The sequence below is a fragment of the Protopterus annectens genome, chromosome 7.part0 (genome assembly GCF_019279795.1).
Source record: "Protopterus annectens isolate FY-2018-M chromosome 7.part0, PAN1.0, whole genome shotgun sequence".
Lineage (NCBI taxonomy): Eukaryota > Metazoa > Chordata > Ceratodontiformes > Protopteridae > Protopterus > Protopterus annectens.
In genome coordinates this window covers 556,976,492-556,992,523 of record NC_056739.1, presented here as the reverse complement: position 1 = coordinate 556,992,523, position 16,032 = coordinate 556,976,492, and the positions used below count along the sequence as shown (strand labels likewise).

The following is a 16,032-nucleotide window of genomic DNA, read 5'->3' as shown; positions in this document are numbered from 1 at the left end:
AAGAGTACATAAGCATTTTCAAAGGAGTTAAACACTTTTATCAGAACTAATTATTTACCATTTAAAGTATCTAGTAAAGGATAACAGAATTTCAAGGGAAAATAATTCGAAGTACAACCATTTAACAAGTTCAAAATGTCAAATGATGTCATCACTGTTGTTAATTCAAGCTGCAGCTTCATAAACTTGTTAAAAAGTATCTAAATAGGCTCATGCACAACAGAAGTTGTCTCTAGTGAAGAGAAAAGCATTTTCGGTGGGAAATGTGGATCTTGAAGCTTTTAGAGTTTACAGAAAGCAAAAAAAAAAAACAAAAAAAACACTCAAGCTGCCTTGTCAGTGCATGTCATGAATCTCCACAATGAGAACAGTCACACAGACCGCCAGTTTCCTCACAAAACATCAACATCATGAAAAAATGAACCCTTTCATATAGAAACAGCTATTTAGAAGTAACAACAGCTGCCTCAAATCAGAAATCATATTATAAGATTTCAATCATTTACCCACCAGTTAACCAGGCCAGAGACAGAGAAACAGAGAGAGAGAGAGAGAGAGAGAGAGAGAGAGAGAGGAACCTAGTATATATATATATATATATATATATATATATATATATATATATATATGTAGATATATATAAAATTTAGGGGAGTGCCTTCTGTGTGGAGTCTGCATGTCCTCCCCACGGTTGGGTGGGCATTCGAAAGACAGGGGTAAATGGGTGTGCCTTTGTAGAAGGTTGAACGTCGAGCTGGCACCTTGGCGTTCTTGAAAATCTACTGCCAATCATTAGTGGACCGGAGTTCCGCTGTGGTGACCCCTAACCAGGAAAAGCCGAAAGACAGCAACAACAACATTTAGCTATCTATAAAATACCATTAATATACTGTATTGATGTTTAAATGTAGCTAAACAAAGAGTCTAAAACATCTAGTTAGAAGCACAAATCAGAAACACCTTCTTATCCCACCACTCACCCACTAGAAAAAATGCACTTTGGTATTAAGTCAAATTATACTATTACCAAAGAATTACAAGACATACATCATTTGTAGTTATTTAAAAGGGAAAAGTATGTAAAGTACGTATAATGGGGAAAACAGAGAAAAGGAACATTGGTAACAAAAAAGAATAGGAAGAAAGAAGAGAAAGAGAGAGAGAGAGAATGTTATTTAAATACTTAGTACTATATGCAATTAGAAGAAGTAGATATAGAAAGAAAAAGAGAAAGTTAATAGTAAAAAATGATTCACATTACCTTACAGCATAGAGACTTTCAAGAATCAAATATATTATGATTCATAAAACAAAACATTTAAAATTAGAAGGAATTTATTAATTTTTCCATCAGTTTCTTAGTTTTTTTTTTTTGCTCCTTCCTTAACCAGCCATCTATTTTTTGTTGCCTGTGTCTTCAAACTCTGGGATGACCATTCCATTTCTTCTATGTCCGACAGTATTTTTTTTCTTTTGGATAAATTCTACTGCTTCTTGTAGGGAATTAAAGATCTTCACTCCTTCTGGCAAGGTGATTTTTATTCTTGAGGGAAAAAGAATTTGAGCTTTAATATTGGCTTTTTTTCAAGGACTTAATTAGAGGAACACACTCCTTTCTTATGGATATGACTGTAGAGGTGTAGTCATTGTCAAAACAAATAACTTTTTCACCCATCTTGATAGGGGAATTAGTCCAAGCTGATTTCAGTCTTTGTCTTGCGGATAAAGAAATCTAACTTTTATAGACCTGGGATTAGATGAACTCAGATATGAAGCTGGATTTGCTAGTCTTGTCTACTCTTTGACTTCTATTTGAATTTTATAATTTGCATTCTTCATTTTCTAGTTCACCTCTCTGACTTCTGTATTCATAACCAAAGTAAATAAAATATTACTCATAGGACAGCCTTGTCCTATATCATTATTCATATCTATGTTTTTGCTTGTCTGTCCATTAATTAAAACCCTTTCCTTATTATTCTTATAAGCCGTTATTCACACTTGCTTAACATCATTTATTAATATTGCACATATCCATTATTTTCCACAATATTTCATGCTGTATTGAGCAAATGCCTCATTAATATCACCTACCGTAGGTTTTATATCTTCTTTCTTTTTATTTACATCATCTATGATTTCTCCCATTATAATTAATAATTCTTGACACCCTTTTTCTTTTATCCTGTATATACTTTTTCCATTATGCATTGGATCTTATTTTCAAATCTCTTTTGCATTATTTTTGTAAATAGCTTATAGTCTGTATTATTTAAAACTACTGGTCTCTTTTTCCATATAAGTTTTAATACTCCACTACACAAGTCCTTATACTTTAATCCTTCATTTAACCATTCATTAAGCATGCATATTAAATATTTTTTCTACCATTTTTCTATATTTTTATACATTTCAAACTTGATACAATCTGGGCCTGATGTTGATCCATCATTTAACTGTTAAAATTATTCTTCTAATTATTATACTATAATCTCTTTTCCAAGTTCTCTGTTATTTTCTATAGAAAATCTTTTTACTTCTCATTATATCGTAGTTCTCTTTTTACTAAACATCTCTTCTGTATAATTTACAACAATTTCCATAATTTGTTGCTGACTTTTCTTTATAGTACCTTCTTTATCTTTAATGTCTCTCATTTCTGTCATTCCATTACTATCCTCCTTTACTACTTTACTTAAATAAGCTGAAACTTCTTTTCTCCCTTGTTGAAAATACTTTTGCTTATACAAGAAATCTTTAATTTCTCATAATTTTTCTTATAAATCTTTTGCTTCTCATAATAATCTCTATTTTTGTTTTCTAAGTTCATTCCATTTTCATATATTTTATGATATTCCTGATTTTCTTTTTTCTTTGTTTTTCCAGTATAAAAAAAACTTCTTTATATATTTTTAAAAGCAATCCACCATTCTGACCAGCTAACATAAAAGGCTCTCATAGCAATATGATCTGTCCAAAATTGCTTAATAGCTTTCTTTCCTTTTTCATTCCATTCCTTTTCATTTATTCTTTGTATCCCTTTTCCTATATTTGTATATTCCTTATTATGATATATGTCCAACCAAATCGCCAGATAAGACACCTGTTATGAGTATCTTCTTCAATTATGCATATTCCCTCTGATATCAAAACAAGTCTATGTCAGTTTTATAGTACCTCTTATGTAAGTCCAAGTTTTTATTCCATATACTTTTCCACATTTTATTACTTCCATTATTTTTAACATCCTTTCTTGTCCTCTTCCTTTTTATTTCACCTTAAGACAAAGTTAAAATCTCATGTAATTATTATATCCATGCTTACAAACACATAATCCAGTATTTTCCAAAATGAATTCTACATTTCTTAATTAGTTATATGCGCATATAAAGCGATCATTATGTATATTTTTTCTTGCCATTTAATATCGATAATAGCTGCTGTTTCCATCTTGACTAATATAAGATCCAGGATTTTTGCTACTCTTCTAACCAGAATTGTTTTTCCTGAACAGTGTTCATTCCCAATGTTCCATATTATCTTCCCATCCCATAAGTGTTTGTAGTCTTTCTTCCTGTGTCAAAATCCTTATATCTTCCAAGATAGTTATTCAACATCACATTTACTACATCATTCTAAAATGGCTATCCTTCTAGTAGTATTTTTCATACTATTAACATTCACAGAAAGAATTCTTAAATTATTCCTTTTTCCAGTTCTTAGTTTTAGGAGATATCACCCTATTCTAGCATCTTATAAGAAAGACTTCATCCATTTCCTTTCTTCTTTTCCTTTGTATTAATAGCTTTCCATTTTCTTTTTCTATCTTTAACTTCTACCAATACATTACGTTTTCATATTACCATTTTCCAACTTATATCTTCTTTATAACTAACTTCTGATTCTATCTCTAATTCTTCTCCTTCATTATTATTTTCAGTATCTCGCTTTTTCTATATTTTCATCTATTTCTATCTCTTCTTTAATCTTTTTTTTCATTTTACTCTGATCTATATTACCTAGCTCAAATCTCTTATTTTTTTGCAATCCATGCAAAAATGTTCATTTTTTACATTTATAACACTCAAGTTCATTTTTGTTTTCTTCCTGCCCTGTTTTACCACATACATAACATTTCTTCTTATCACAACTATTAATGAAATGTCCTTCTTTCCCATAAAAATAACATGTTTTTGGTTGTTCCCAATATTTCACAACATGCTGTTACCATCCACATTTATAACACTTGGAATATGTACAATTTTATTAATTTACATATATAGAATAGCATTACAGTCCAATGCTCCAGTCTATAAACCTGTTGTCATAAACTTTTGAAATGTCTATTATTTCTTTGCATATATATTTTAAGTATTATTTTAAAGTCTGTCTTTCTACTTCTGTCCTAAAGTGTATATGAATTTTCTTTTTAATTTCTTAAAACAATGCTTTTACTATATATAAATGTCAAGGTTTATCAGTCTGGTGTTTTTTTATTCATATTCACACAGAAATTTCTCCATAGTGTGTACAGTCTCAATAAAATGTCACAAAATGTTTCTTTGTCAACTAAAATAAATGCTGTTACCTCTTGTGCCTTTGTTCCCAAAGATAAAATTATATTGTCCAATACCTTGAATCTGTTTAATTCCGTATCCATTTTTCTCTCTATTCTTACTACAAATCTTATTTTTGTGTCATTGTTTTTCTTTCTGTCCCCTGCTTCTTCTTGTATAGCTGCCACTGTCTTGCATACATTTTCCCCCCACTGCTTCTTTCAGGGATCTCTTCTACATCTCCTTTGTTTATTTTCTCCATGATAATTCCCACAAAGAAACTCACGCTCCAGATTACTTAGATTTATCAAATCCTGTAATATATTATCCTGCAACTCTTCTGAATGGAGGGTTGCAACTATACATTCCTCCACAGCTGTGTCCTTGGTTTGATCAAATAACAACTTCTGGAATACGTCCTCTGAATCCTCCATCTCCTCAATACAGACTACATTAGACCTGGCATTCAGCTCTGCTCCTTGCTGCTGCGGTTCCATTTCGTGCACCATCCTCCGAGCCTCCTCCGCATTAGGAATGGGATGTGCACATGCAAATACCGATCATACAAGCAAGGTAAGTTCCCTGATGCCCTGGCCAAATTTCTGCTACTAATATACATACCACCTGAGATTGCCCTTGAAAAGAGACTAAAACCCTAGTAAGAATAAATGCAGTCAACATAGGAAAAGAAAAAAAAATCAGCACGGCAGTTGCAAAAAATTGCATTAAATGTACAAACAATTGGTAGAAGGCAAACTTATACAAATTAGAAAGCTAAGTACAACCTCATTAAGTACTAAACATAAACTGTGTACATATATGTAACTAAACTACATATCCATCTTCAATTAAGCAGCAAATATTTGGAATCAAGTAAAAGAGACTTGACTATGTCCTCTTCGCATTTACAGCTTAGTATTAACACTTGTCATGAAAGTTGGTGCCTTGAGAAAGTGTTTAAAGGCCTCTGAACTATCTTGAATTTTCACTTCAATAGGGAAGTCATTCCAGAGAGGTAGACTTAAAGTCTATAGAATGTCCTTTCACCGACTGTTGTTATGAAGTAGGGACAAGCATGGGCAAAGATTATCATTCTGAAAGCTTCTGCAGGTATAGTTTTGTTCCTCATATATTAGTTTTGAATTCAGTGATGGTGGTGGGGCAGTAACTCAATTTAAAAAGTGGAAGAGTAAAGTACATAGAAGAAAGTTTGCCATACCACTTACAGATAACCACTTGGTATCATTAATCTGCAGTGATGTACAAGAGGGTCTGCTAACAGAATAAATCTATAGATTTTGTTTTCTAGAATTTGCAGTCCCTGTGCATTGTATGAGGAATGCAGAGCCAGCAAAGATATTCCAAATTCCGTCTTTGAAAACAGTGTATTCTTTGCAATGGCAGTATGTGCAATTCCTTTGAATTTGGGTCTGCAGCATATGAACTTTGGCAGTTCCCTGAAACTTTATCTTTTTTAAAGACTTTTCTTAATCTTGTATAGGGAGTAATTTTTATTTTTTTTCCCTGTGGATAGTAACTACATTATTAGCTGCTGGATAAAGATTTTTGTTTTAGTTTATGAACAATATTTTGATCAATTAGCATTTTAATCCCAAAAGTAAACTAAGTAAGCAAATAAATTAAAGTTCATAACTGTCAGATTACATCTTAGACCTACTTTTGTGTAAGGGAAGTGGCATTTCCACCCTTTAGTCCTGGGACACAAAAGGGAGAGATGGCACTTTTTCTCTTTGCATAGTTGGTCTTATGTAGGGCATTATTGCAAGTCAAGGTTTCAGGAATCAGAGTAAGGGTTTTACAGTGCAGCTCATTTGCATGCAATTAGCTCCAGCTAGTATACCTTGCTACTGTAGGTTTATCTATGTTTACTAGGTTAACTACCACAAGGTTCTGTTAAAGCCCAGCCATGCATCCCAAATCTCTGACAAGTTCCGGTACCCTTGATAAGTGTAAGTAGGGGCTTGAGAGGTGAAACATTTGCAAGCAGTGGGCTGGGAGATGAACTATTTACCGGCTGCCCATGTCCATTAGAGACATAAGTGCCAAACCAGGGATTAATTTCGTATTCCCCATTCAATTGCCCAAGTTACACTTGAATTGGGTTAAAGAGGAACTCTGCTTCATATAGTTGGGTAGACTGTTCCAGTGATGTGGTAGTCTCTGGGATACATACCTGTCTCTCCAGCAGGTGCTATTTATATCACAGGCAAGGTTTAAGCCTTTAGAACAGGTACATCTGATGCTCTTTGTTTTGTGGATATGAAAGAGCTCCATCAGAGTGGGGTCTGACATTGCCTTGTATGCCGGCATAGATCTCACATCAACGGCCTGTAGGAGACAGAATACAAGGATAGATCCTTGAGGCAGTCATGTTACTTACACCCTGAATTCTTTTAGTGAGGAACATCTGTGGGTGTTCCAATTGTTGGATATGCCTAGTTAGTTACATACCAAAGGGGGGCACTGTATTCAATGATAGGTCAGATGAATGCTGAATACAATGGAACAATGACTTCCTTGAACCTAGATGCCATGCCTTTATTTAAAAAGTTGCACAACATAGAATGATTTCCTCACTACTGTAGACACATGATAGTCAAAGGCTAGATTACTGTCTATGTGTGTCTCCAAGTCCTTGAATACTGGGTTAACTCTTAGGGCTATGTTGTCAATAAAATAGTAACTGGGGTGGATTACTTCCTGAAGGATACTATTATGCATTTCTTGGCATTTAGTCCATTGCTGTGGCACCAATTATTTCTCTGTGTCAACCCCTCCTGAAGATTATTTGTACTGATAGATGATTCAATGACAGTTCCTAATTTGCAATCATCTGCAAATGTAGTTAGCTAGAGGTCAATGATGTTGGCCTTGACTTCAGAGAAGTAAATGGCAAAAAGAAGCAGTCCCTGGACCGATCCCTGAGGGACTCCACTTGTGACTAGCCTCCTTGTAGATGTGGATTACCCAATTCTAACTTCCTGGGTCCTGGCAGTGAGCTAGCTGGCTATCCATGGGGTTGCATAAAGGTTTGTACCTAAGATTGTCAACAACACCCAAGTGAGGGATTGTGTTAAATGCCTTGGCCTGGTCAAGGTAGGCAGTGTGAACCATTTTGCTCTCATCCATTGCTCTGGTGACCTTCTCAAAGAAGTTCACCAGGCTGAGTAGGCATGACCTGCCCTTGATGAAACCAGATTGGGTTGGATCCAGTACCTGGAGGTTTTCTATACCATTATTAATCATTTCCATGATAAGTCTTTCCATGGCTTTGATATACAAGAGTAGTGAGACTTGTGAGTTTGTAGTTTCCATGGTCTGTAGATGGTTCACCTTTGTGCAGATGGATGATTGTTTCTGTTCTCCATTCATGAGGCATGAAGCCTGTTTGGTGGCTAGAGTTACATAGCAATTCCAGAGACCCTGATAGATCATGCTTTATGTAATTTAGAAGGCATCCTGGAATACTGTCTAGGCCCATTGATGCAGTGTTCTTGGTCTTAGAGAGAGAGCAGTAAGGACCTGCTCCCTAGGGAGAGCAGGGGGAGTTATATTTGATGGTATTTCCTGAGGGAAGGCTGATGGGGAGAAGGGGATAAAGTTGGAGCTGAATTTGTCAGCCAGTAGATTTGCCATATCTTCTGGCTCAGTATAGGTGGTTCCATTTACAATGAGCTTTGTGCACAATTGCATATTGCCTTTGAGGTTGTGGACATAGCTAAAGAATGCCTTGTGGCTGTCCTTGGCCTAGGAGGCCAAATTTACCTCAAATGTGGCTTTGGTAGACTTTATTTCTCCTCTGAGTTATTTGATTAGTTTGATGAGAGTGTTTTTATTCTGCTGGGTGCTGTACCTCCCAATTTTTGCCATGATTTTATTCCTTCTGTTATACAGCCTATTGATGCCAGGGTTGCTTGTTTTTTTAGTTAGTTTGGTACTTCTTCCTAGTGGGCACAACTGCCTCTATGCAGCTATTAACACGCTTGTATAGGGTTTCTGTGAACAGCTCTGCATAGGCAGCAGTGTTCTCAGGTTTTACAGGAGCTTGAAATTTTGCCATATTATCCCTTAATAGCAAGACATTAGCCTTAGAGTAGTTGCTGAATATTCGAGGGTGAGCTAGGGTTCCAGATTTTATTGTTAGTTTGAAGGAGACCATTCTGTGGTCTGACCTTGCTACAGAAGACATTACACTAAGGGTTGTGCAGCACTCTCCCATATTAGTGAGGCCCAGATCCAGTATGGTTGCACCCCTTTTTGGTGTATTGAAAATTTGGTCCAGGGAGCTTATGTTTATAAAATCCAGGAATCTCTGTGCCTGTATATTTGGTGTCATATATGATTCCCAGTTAATAGTGGAGTAATTAAAGTTGCCCGTGAATATACTGGGTTGTATGGTGAGCATTTCCAATAAGATTAAAAACATGGTATGGGTTGGGTTTCCTGGATCATAGAGGGGACTGATAGCTTGCAAGGAAGTGGTATTGGATTTTTCCTATGGTGATTTGTACATGGAGAAGCTCAAGTGTATTGTCCTGTTTGGCCAGCCTTGAGGTATATTTATTTTTGATGTAAACTGATACACCTCCACCTTTAGTCCCTGTCTGTGTAGTAGCTGGTCTAAATTTGGGGAAGGCATTATAACTTTGCACTGTCAGTGTGCTCTCTGTGGCTTTAGACCACATTTTATAGACCACGCACACACATCAACATTGTCTAGCGTAAGAGAGATGCTAGGGTGTGGAACTTTTTTGTTTCAAATCCTAGCATTAATCAGTAACACCTTTAGATGTTTTTGATTTCGATTTGCTGTGTTGGAAGCACTTTCAGTGTGCGGCATTGCCTATAAAATGCACTGTGAGGGGAGGACAATGGTTTTGATAATATTCAAAAGCCTAGAGAGGAGAGGTGCAGACCACCCCTAGCAAAGCATTGTGGTCTGTTGACCATCTCCTTCCTTGATGAGAAATATTGCACCTCCTTAGAATGACACCAGAAACTAAGCCAATTATTAAAGTTAGTCATCTTTTGTTCAAATTGTGGCATCATCCTTGGAGAAGGTAAAATGCTGCTTAATGCTAGGCTCATATCAGCCTGGGACTCATATTCCGAAAGTGTCATGATGTCTCACTTCATATAGTGTAGGAAGGTACGTCTCAGGTCATTTACACCCACATGGACTATGACTTGGTCATACTGGAGCACTGACCTGTGTTACATTTATTTCAAGTCTCTTTATACAGTATATTAGGTTTTATAAACATGTTTATCCTCAACAGCTCTAGTCAACAACCATATCTCCCAACTAAAGCAATATACAAAAATAGATTATGGCTGAAATGTTTTTTAGTCTTTGGTTTTGAAAGAAAATCTATATCAACCTATGTAGTAAAGATGCCATCATTATTCTGTATAACTGTGCATTTTATTTTATTCTGTTGTAGATGGTGCACTAACAATGGCCACACTAACACCCAGCCTTATAGACCAAAAAGGATCAATGCTGCTCCTGCCGTGTTACTTCAGTACTGACTCAGAGACCTTGGACTTGAACCTTCTTACAGTACAGTGGGTATTCCAGGGAAACCATGTGGCCAGATTTGCTAATAACGTTCTTAACAACAGCAAAAAGGCATGGCTTTCTCCTGATGAATTGAAAAAAGGAAATGTGTCTCTAGTAATTGCAAATGTTTTACCAGAAGATGAAGGGGAATATACATGTGACATCGGCTACTTGCCAGATATCAGACTGAATGCAACAGCCACTGTAATCATTGATGGTAATATTTTATTTGTTTTAGCACTAAACACTGCATTGTTGTACTATTCTTCACACAAAAGAAGTGTAACTTGCTTAGCAGGTGGAGTGGACAGGTCTTTGTATCATTTTCAATGATGATCAAGGCTTCAGAGGATATAGACGACATAGTGAGATACACTCACAAATCACAATATGTTTTAGTAAACGATTGTTAAATATTAACAGAAATGAAAGCACAATGGCCACACCGGTTCTAAAACTCAACAGGTTTTAATAACACACACAAACAAACATTATTTGTTAAAACATTTATTAACAATTATTAAAACCTGCTGAGTTTTAGAACCGGTGGGACCATTGTGCTTTCATTTCTGTTACTAGTTCACAAGAAGCACTTTCCATTTTTTTGTAATTGTTAAATATTGTTATACACAGTAGTAGGTTGCAATGTTTAACTGTACTCTGGAATATCTAAATGCACACTTGAAAAATAGATACGTCAACAGAATTGGATTGTGTTTAAAGGACTGCAGTATTCACAATAAGTTGTTGTTTAGGCTGTATTTGACAATTTATTAATTTGCTTGCCAGGCAACATCAAAATGAGCTTAATACTGACTCCACATATGAAATAACTTGTTTTCATATTTAGGTTTTAGTTTAATGCCAAAAAATATTTCCTTTATTCTATAACCATATAACTCACTTTTGAGCAAGAGACAAGTATCTGGGATTAACAGCAATAAGGCAGAATTCTGATTTAGTGCAAATGCCATATTTTAAATTTTCTTATCCATTTTCCTTTATGTTTTTGACTTGAATTTCGTTTAGAGTTAGCCATGCCCATTCCTTTCCCAATGCATTTTAAGGACCGCTTGCATTTTGAGGCATCACTGATTTTAAGTGCGCATTAGTTTTAATCTCCCAGCACTTACTTCTGGTTTACATTCAGCTCTGACTTGTTAAATTAGTTCACTGTATCATTTAATCACTAAGTTAGTTCACTGAATCATTAAATCTCTGATCAGCATAGTGATTGATTTGATGGTTGACAAAATGCACTGCACAGTAGAAAGTCCCACTGGTATCATCAAAAACTACTCCTCATCAGACAAAAAGGAGCAGAAGGAAGTTAATGACAAGAAGTTTGCAAATTGAAGTCGATAGTATTCTGTAACAAGTTTCTAAATTGATAGCTCAAAACCTTAATCCATTCACTATACCTATTGCTTTTGTCCTCTTTTATGAATATTAGAATCAACGTTTACTGCCAGTCCTGACGGAGATTTAGATTAAAGTCATCTTTCAGATTTAGAAATGGTACAGCTTTAAACAGTATTTTTTTCAATAGTAAGTGTCCATTTCATTTTACATTCAGAAGTAAAATTACCATTATTTTAAAATGTTTGTAGTGAGTGTTTACCAGCTCATGTTAGACAGATAGTTGCTAACAAAACAGTTAACCTTCAGTAGTTAAACTTAAACACTCACTGTAAAGTAGAATTGTGCAATACACTCACCACAAAAAAGGTTTTTGTAGTTTAAGGGCAGTACTTTTCACTTGTTTGCATTGACCTTCAGTTGCCACCTTAACAAAACAATTTGATAGAGTCTTCCCTCCATCCTATTGCTATATCTATCTTTGAATCATCAGCACATAAGATAATCTTGTTCCTTATTCTATCAGATATGTCTTGAGGAAAAAACAATGAAGAGTACTACACAAAGGACAGGTACCTGCAGTACTCCATTTAGTTATTCTCCTAACTCTTGCACTGTTTCTGTCACCACAATCTTCATATTCTACTAGTCAACCACACAGCTATACAGTTCTCATTCTTAGACCTACCCCTGACTCCTATCAACCCACTATGTGGGGTCAAGCTGCAGGACTTGCTGAGGTTTAACAAGATCTATGTGCACTGATATGCTATTATCAATGTCATGTGTAACTCAGTAATAAAATCAGGTTTGACTGACAGCCCTGTTTTAGTTATGAACCCGTGTTGGTTGCTGTTCTCTAAAAATGCTTCAACCTTTCCCTTCAGGATTCACTCCATGAATTTCCTTGCAGGCAATCAGGCCTATAATTACTTGTGGGTTTTTTTCCTGTTTCCACTTTGAATGAATGCACTACTCCAGCTGCCTTCCAGTCCTGTAGTCACTTGTTTTTTCCTGCTTACCCTTTGAATGAGGGTACATCTCCTACCTTCCAGTCCTGTACTCATTCTTTTTCCTGCGTTCCCCCTGAATGAAGGAACTACACCTGCTGTCTTTTCAGTCCTGTAGTCACTTGTGCTTGTTTTCTGCTTTGCCTTTGGAAGAGGCTACAGCATCTGCTGCCTTTCAGTTACATTGTCACTTGTTTTGTTCTTGGTTCCTCTTGGATTTTCCTGCTTCTGCTTTAAATGGACATAATACACCCGTTGCCTTCCAGTCCTGTAGTCACTTGTTTTAGTATAGTATAGTATAGTATAGTATAGTATAGTATAGTATAGTATAGTATAGTATAGTACTAGGCTATCTGCCCTGGGGCATTTGTAAGCCTAGCCATAGTGATGTGGCTTTTGCCACCCCATGAAATGGTACAAAAATGTACAGAATAAAATTAGAATACTGTGCCTCTGTCTAGTAGTGACACAATGAAGGTATCCTTATATAATAGAATTAGTTTACTGTGCTCCTGTCTAGCAGTGACACAGATGTGACCCCTGGGGTAAACTTACAATCTCCCATCCACTCATCAAGATTTCTCTTGAAGAGAGTCAGTGAGGGGCTCTGCCTAATACGAACTGGGATCTTGTTCCAAAGCATGGGAAGCCTCTGGGTTATGAATCTATCCCTCCAGCATGTCCTATTCATACTTGTGCCGAGGTTTAAGTCTTTAGCTCTCATGGTCCTGATGGATTTGGATTTTTTGAGGTGGAGCATGTCCATCAGATCCTGATTGGACATGGTCTTGTACATCAGGCAGAGATCACCTCTGAGCAGGCGGTATGCTACTGAATAGAGCTGAAGTTTCTTTAGTCTGGCAGAATAAGACATATGTTGGAGACCCTTGATCCTCTTGGTGAGGTACTTTTGTGGTCTCTCCAGCTGTTGCAAATGCCGGGTGAGGTACATACCAAATAGGGCATTGTACTCAATAATGGGTCTGATGAGGGAGGAGTATAGGGGTACAATGACATCCCTGGATCTGGATGTGAATCCCTTCATGATGAGGTGTGCAAGGTAGAATGTTTTTCTAACCACTTTGGCAACGTGGGTGTCAAATGAGAGGTCGCTGTTGACTTGGGTCCCTAGGTCTCTGATTACTTTTTCCATACTCAGTGGGTTGCTGTCTATGTGATAATTTGTGGGTACTTTGTTTTTTCCAAAGGGGATGACTATACATTTTTTGGTATTTAGTTTAAGGCCGTGACTCCGGCACCAGTTGTCCGTTTCTGTGAGGGCTTTTTGTAGGATGTATGTGTCCACTGGTGTATCGACTATGGCACCTAGTTTGCAGTCATCTGCGAACTTTGTCAGCCACAACCCTCCCATGTTTGCTTTAACATCTGAGAAATAAATGCCGAACAAGAGGGGTCCCAGGACAGATCCCTGTGGGACACCACTTGTGACTGGCTTTGAGTCTGACATTGCTCCAGCTATTTTAACTTTATGGGTTCTGTCCTTTAGCCAGTTTGCAACCCATCTAGTGACATAAGGGTTTACGTTTAAGCTGTTGAGCTTATCTATGATGCCTGAGTGGGGTATTGTGTCAAAGGCCTTAGCCAAGTCCAGGTAGGCTGTATGGACTGCTTTGCCCTCATCAATGGCTCTAGTGACTGTTTTGAAAAAGTCAACCAGGTTCAAAAGGCAGGATCTGCCCTTTACAAAGCCGAACTGGGTGGGGTCAAGTGTCTGTAGGTCCCCTATGTCTCTGTTTATGAGTTCCATAATGATTCTTTCCATAGCTTTGCAGACCAGGCTGGTTAAGCTTATGGGGTGGTAGTTTCCAGGGTCTGTAGAGGTACCCCCTTTGTGGAGTGGGACCACTGTTGCTGTACGCCACTGTTCAGGTACATATCCTGAAGTAAGGCTAAGGTTAAATAGCATTTTTATGTGTGGGTTTAGCTTCTCTTGGAGTTCACGTAACACGCAACCCGGGATACCGTCAGGTCCCATTGATGCTGTGTTTTTAGCTTTGTTTAGGGCAGTTCTCACTTGGACATCTGAGATGACAGGAATATTACATTCAGCTGGGATAAGTATTTCTTCTTTTGGGGGTGAGGGAGGGGAGAAATTTGCACTGAACCTGTCAGCCAGAATGTTGGCAATATCTGTGGGTTCAGTGTATTTTTTGTTGTTGTGAACCAACTCTGAGCATATCTGAGGGTTTCCGCCCAGGTTTCTAACATAGCTGAAGAAGGCTTTGTGGTTATCTTTAGTGTCCTTAGTGATTTTTCTCTCAAAGTTGGCCTTGGATGTTTTTATGAGAGAACATAGTTTTCTGCTAATGTTGATCAGAGATGTCTTCCCTTCATGGGATTTTGCTCTGACGTGCAGTAGCTTCCTTCTTTTGTTATACAATTTGTTAATGGCTGAGGTCCACCAGACAGGATGCTTGCCTTTGGTGGAGAGGGACTTGGATTTATTTGGGATTTCATGATCCATGCATTCTTGGAGATGTCCATAGAAAGCATTTGTGAAGGATTCGGCATTGTGGGATGTGGTATCCACTGGCACAGTGGGCTTAAAGGATACCATCTCAGTCTTAAGAAGAGTGAAGTCTGCTTTTGAGAAGTTTTTCACTGTGGTCTTTTGTGTTGGGGGTGGAGGTGGGATATGTATATCCAGGGTGATTAGTTTGTGGTCAGATCTCACTAGTAAGGGGTATACTTCCGGTGTGAAGCATTTTGTCCCCATGTTTGTGATGATCAGGTCTAGTATATTATCTCCCCTAGTGGGAGAGGTGACTAGTTGTTCCAGTGCATTTGAATTTATGAATTCCAGGAACCTTTGGGCTAGGGTAATAGGGCTAGAATAATGTACCCAATCTATGTTTGGGTAGTTGAAGTCTCCCAGTATGATGGTATTTTGTGATACATTCATATCCTCCAATGTCTTCAGGAAGGCTGAGTGGGGTTCCTGAGATTGGGAAGGTGGTCTGTAACATGCTACCAGTTGTATAGCAGTTTTGCCTATGGTTAGTTGCACCTGTATGGTCTCTGATGCTTCATGTGTTGCTACTAACCTGGAGGTGTGGGTGTCCTTGATGAATATGGACACTCCCCCTCCCTTTGTGGTTCGGCCCGGGTTTTGAGGCCGAAAAGCATGATACGAGGTATAGCCTGGTAGCGTTGGGGTGCTCTCAGGAGCCTTGAACCAGGTTTCAGTTACTGCACAGACTTCAATGCTCTCCATGCTGAGGAGTGCATCGAGTGCCTGCATCTTGAGATTTAGACTTCTGGCACTGAGCAGCATTACCCTTAGTTTTTTTCCATTTTTGTTTTCTAAGGAGGTGGGTTTGTCTTTTGAGCCTTGCCTAAAAAAGGCACTATGGGGGTGGAAAGAGCCTTAACCAATATCCAGAAGCCCAGTGGCGACAGGTGTAAGCCATCCCTTGCGAAGCAGCATGGCTTGTCCAACATGTCATCCCAGGCAGACAGACATTGGATCCCCTTAGAATGACACCAGTACTTGAGCCAATTA

At 37.5% G+C, this 16,032-nt stretch overlaps 1 protein-coding gene across 4 annotated transcripts in view; it reads left to right on the top strand.

The window, feature by feature from the left end:
* The window catches only part of LOC122806592 (basement membrane-specific heparan sulfate proteoglycan core protein-like), a 1,657,353-nt gene that overhangs the window by 1,261,823 nt on the left and 379,498 nt on the right, over nt 1-16,032 (top strand). For all 4 annotated transcript variants that reach the window (XM_044077142.1, XM_044077143.1, XM_044077144.1 and 1 more), the window contains one exon: nt 10,022-10,357. In XM_044077142.1, the coding sequence (XP_043933077.1) occupies nt 10,022-10,357 (336 nt within the window). The remainder of the gene's footprint in view (nt 1-10,021; nt 10,358-16,032) is intronic.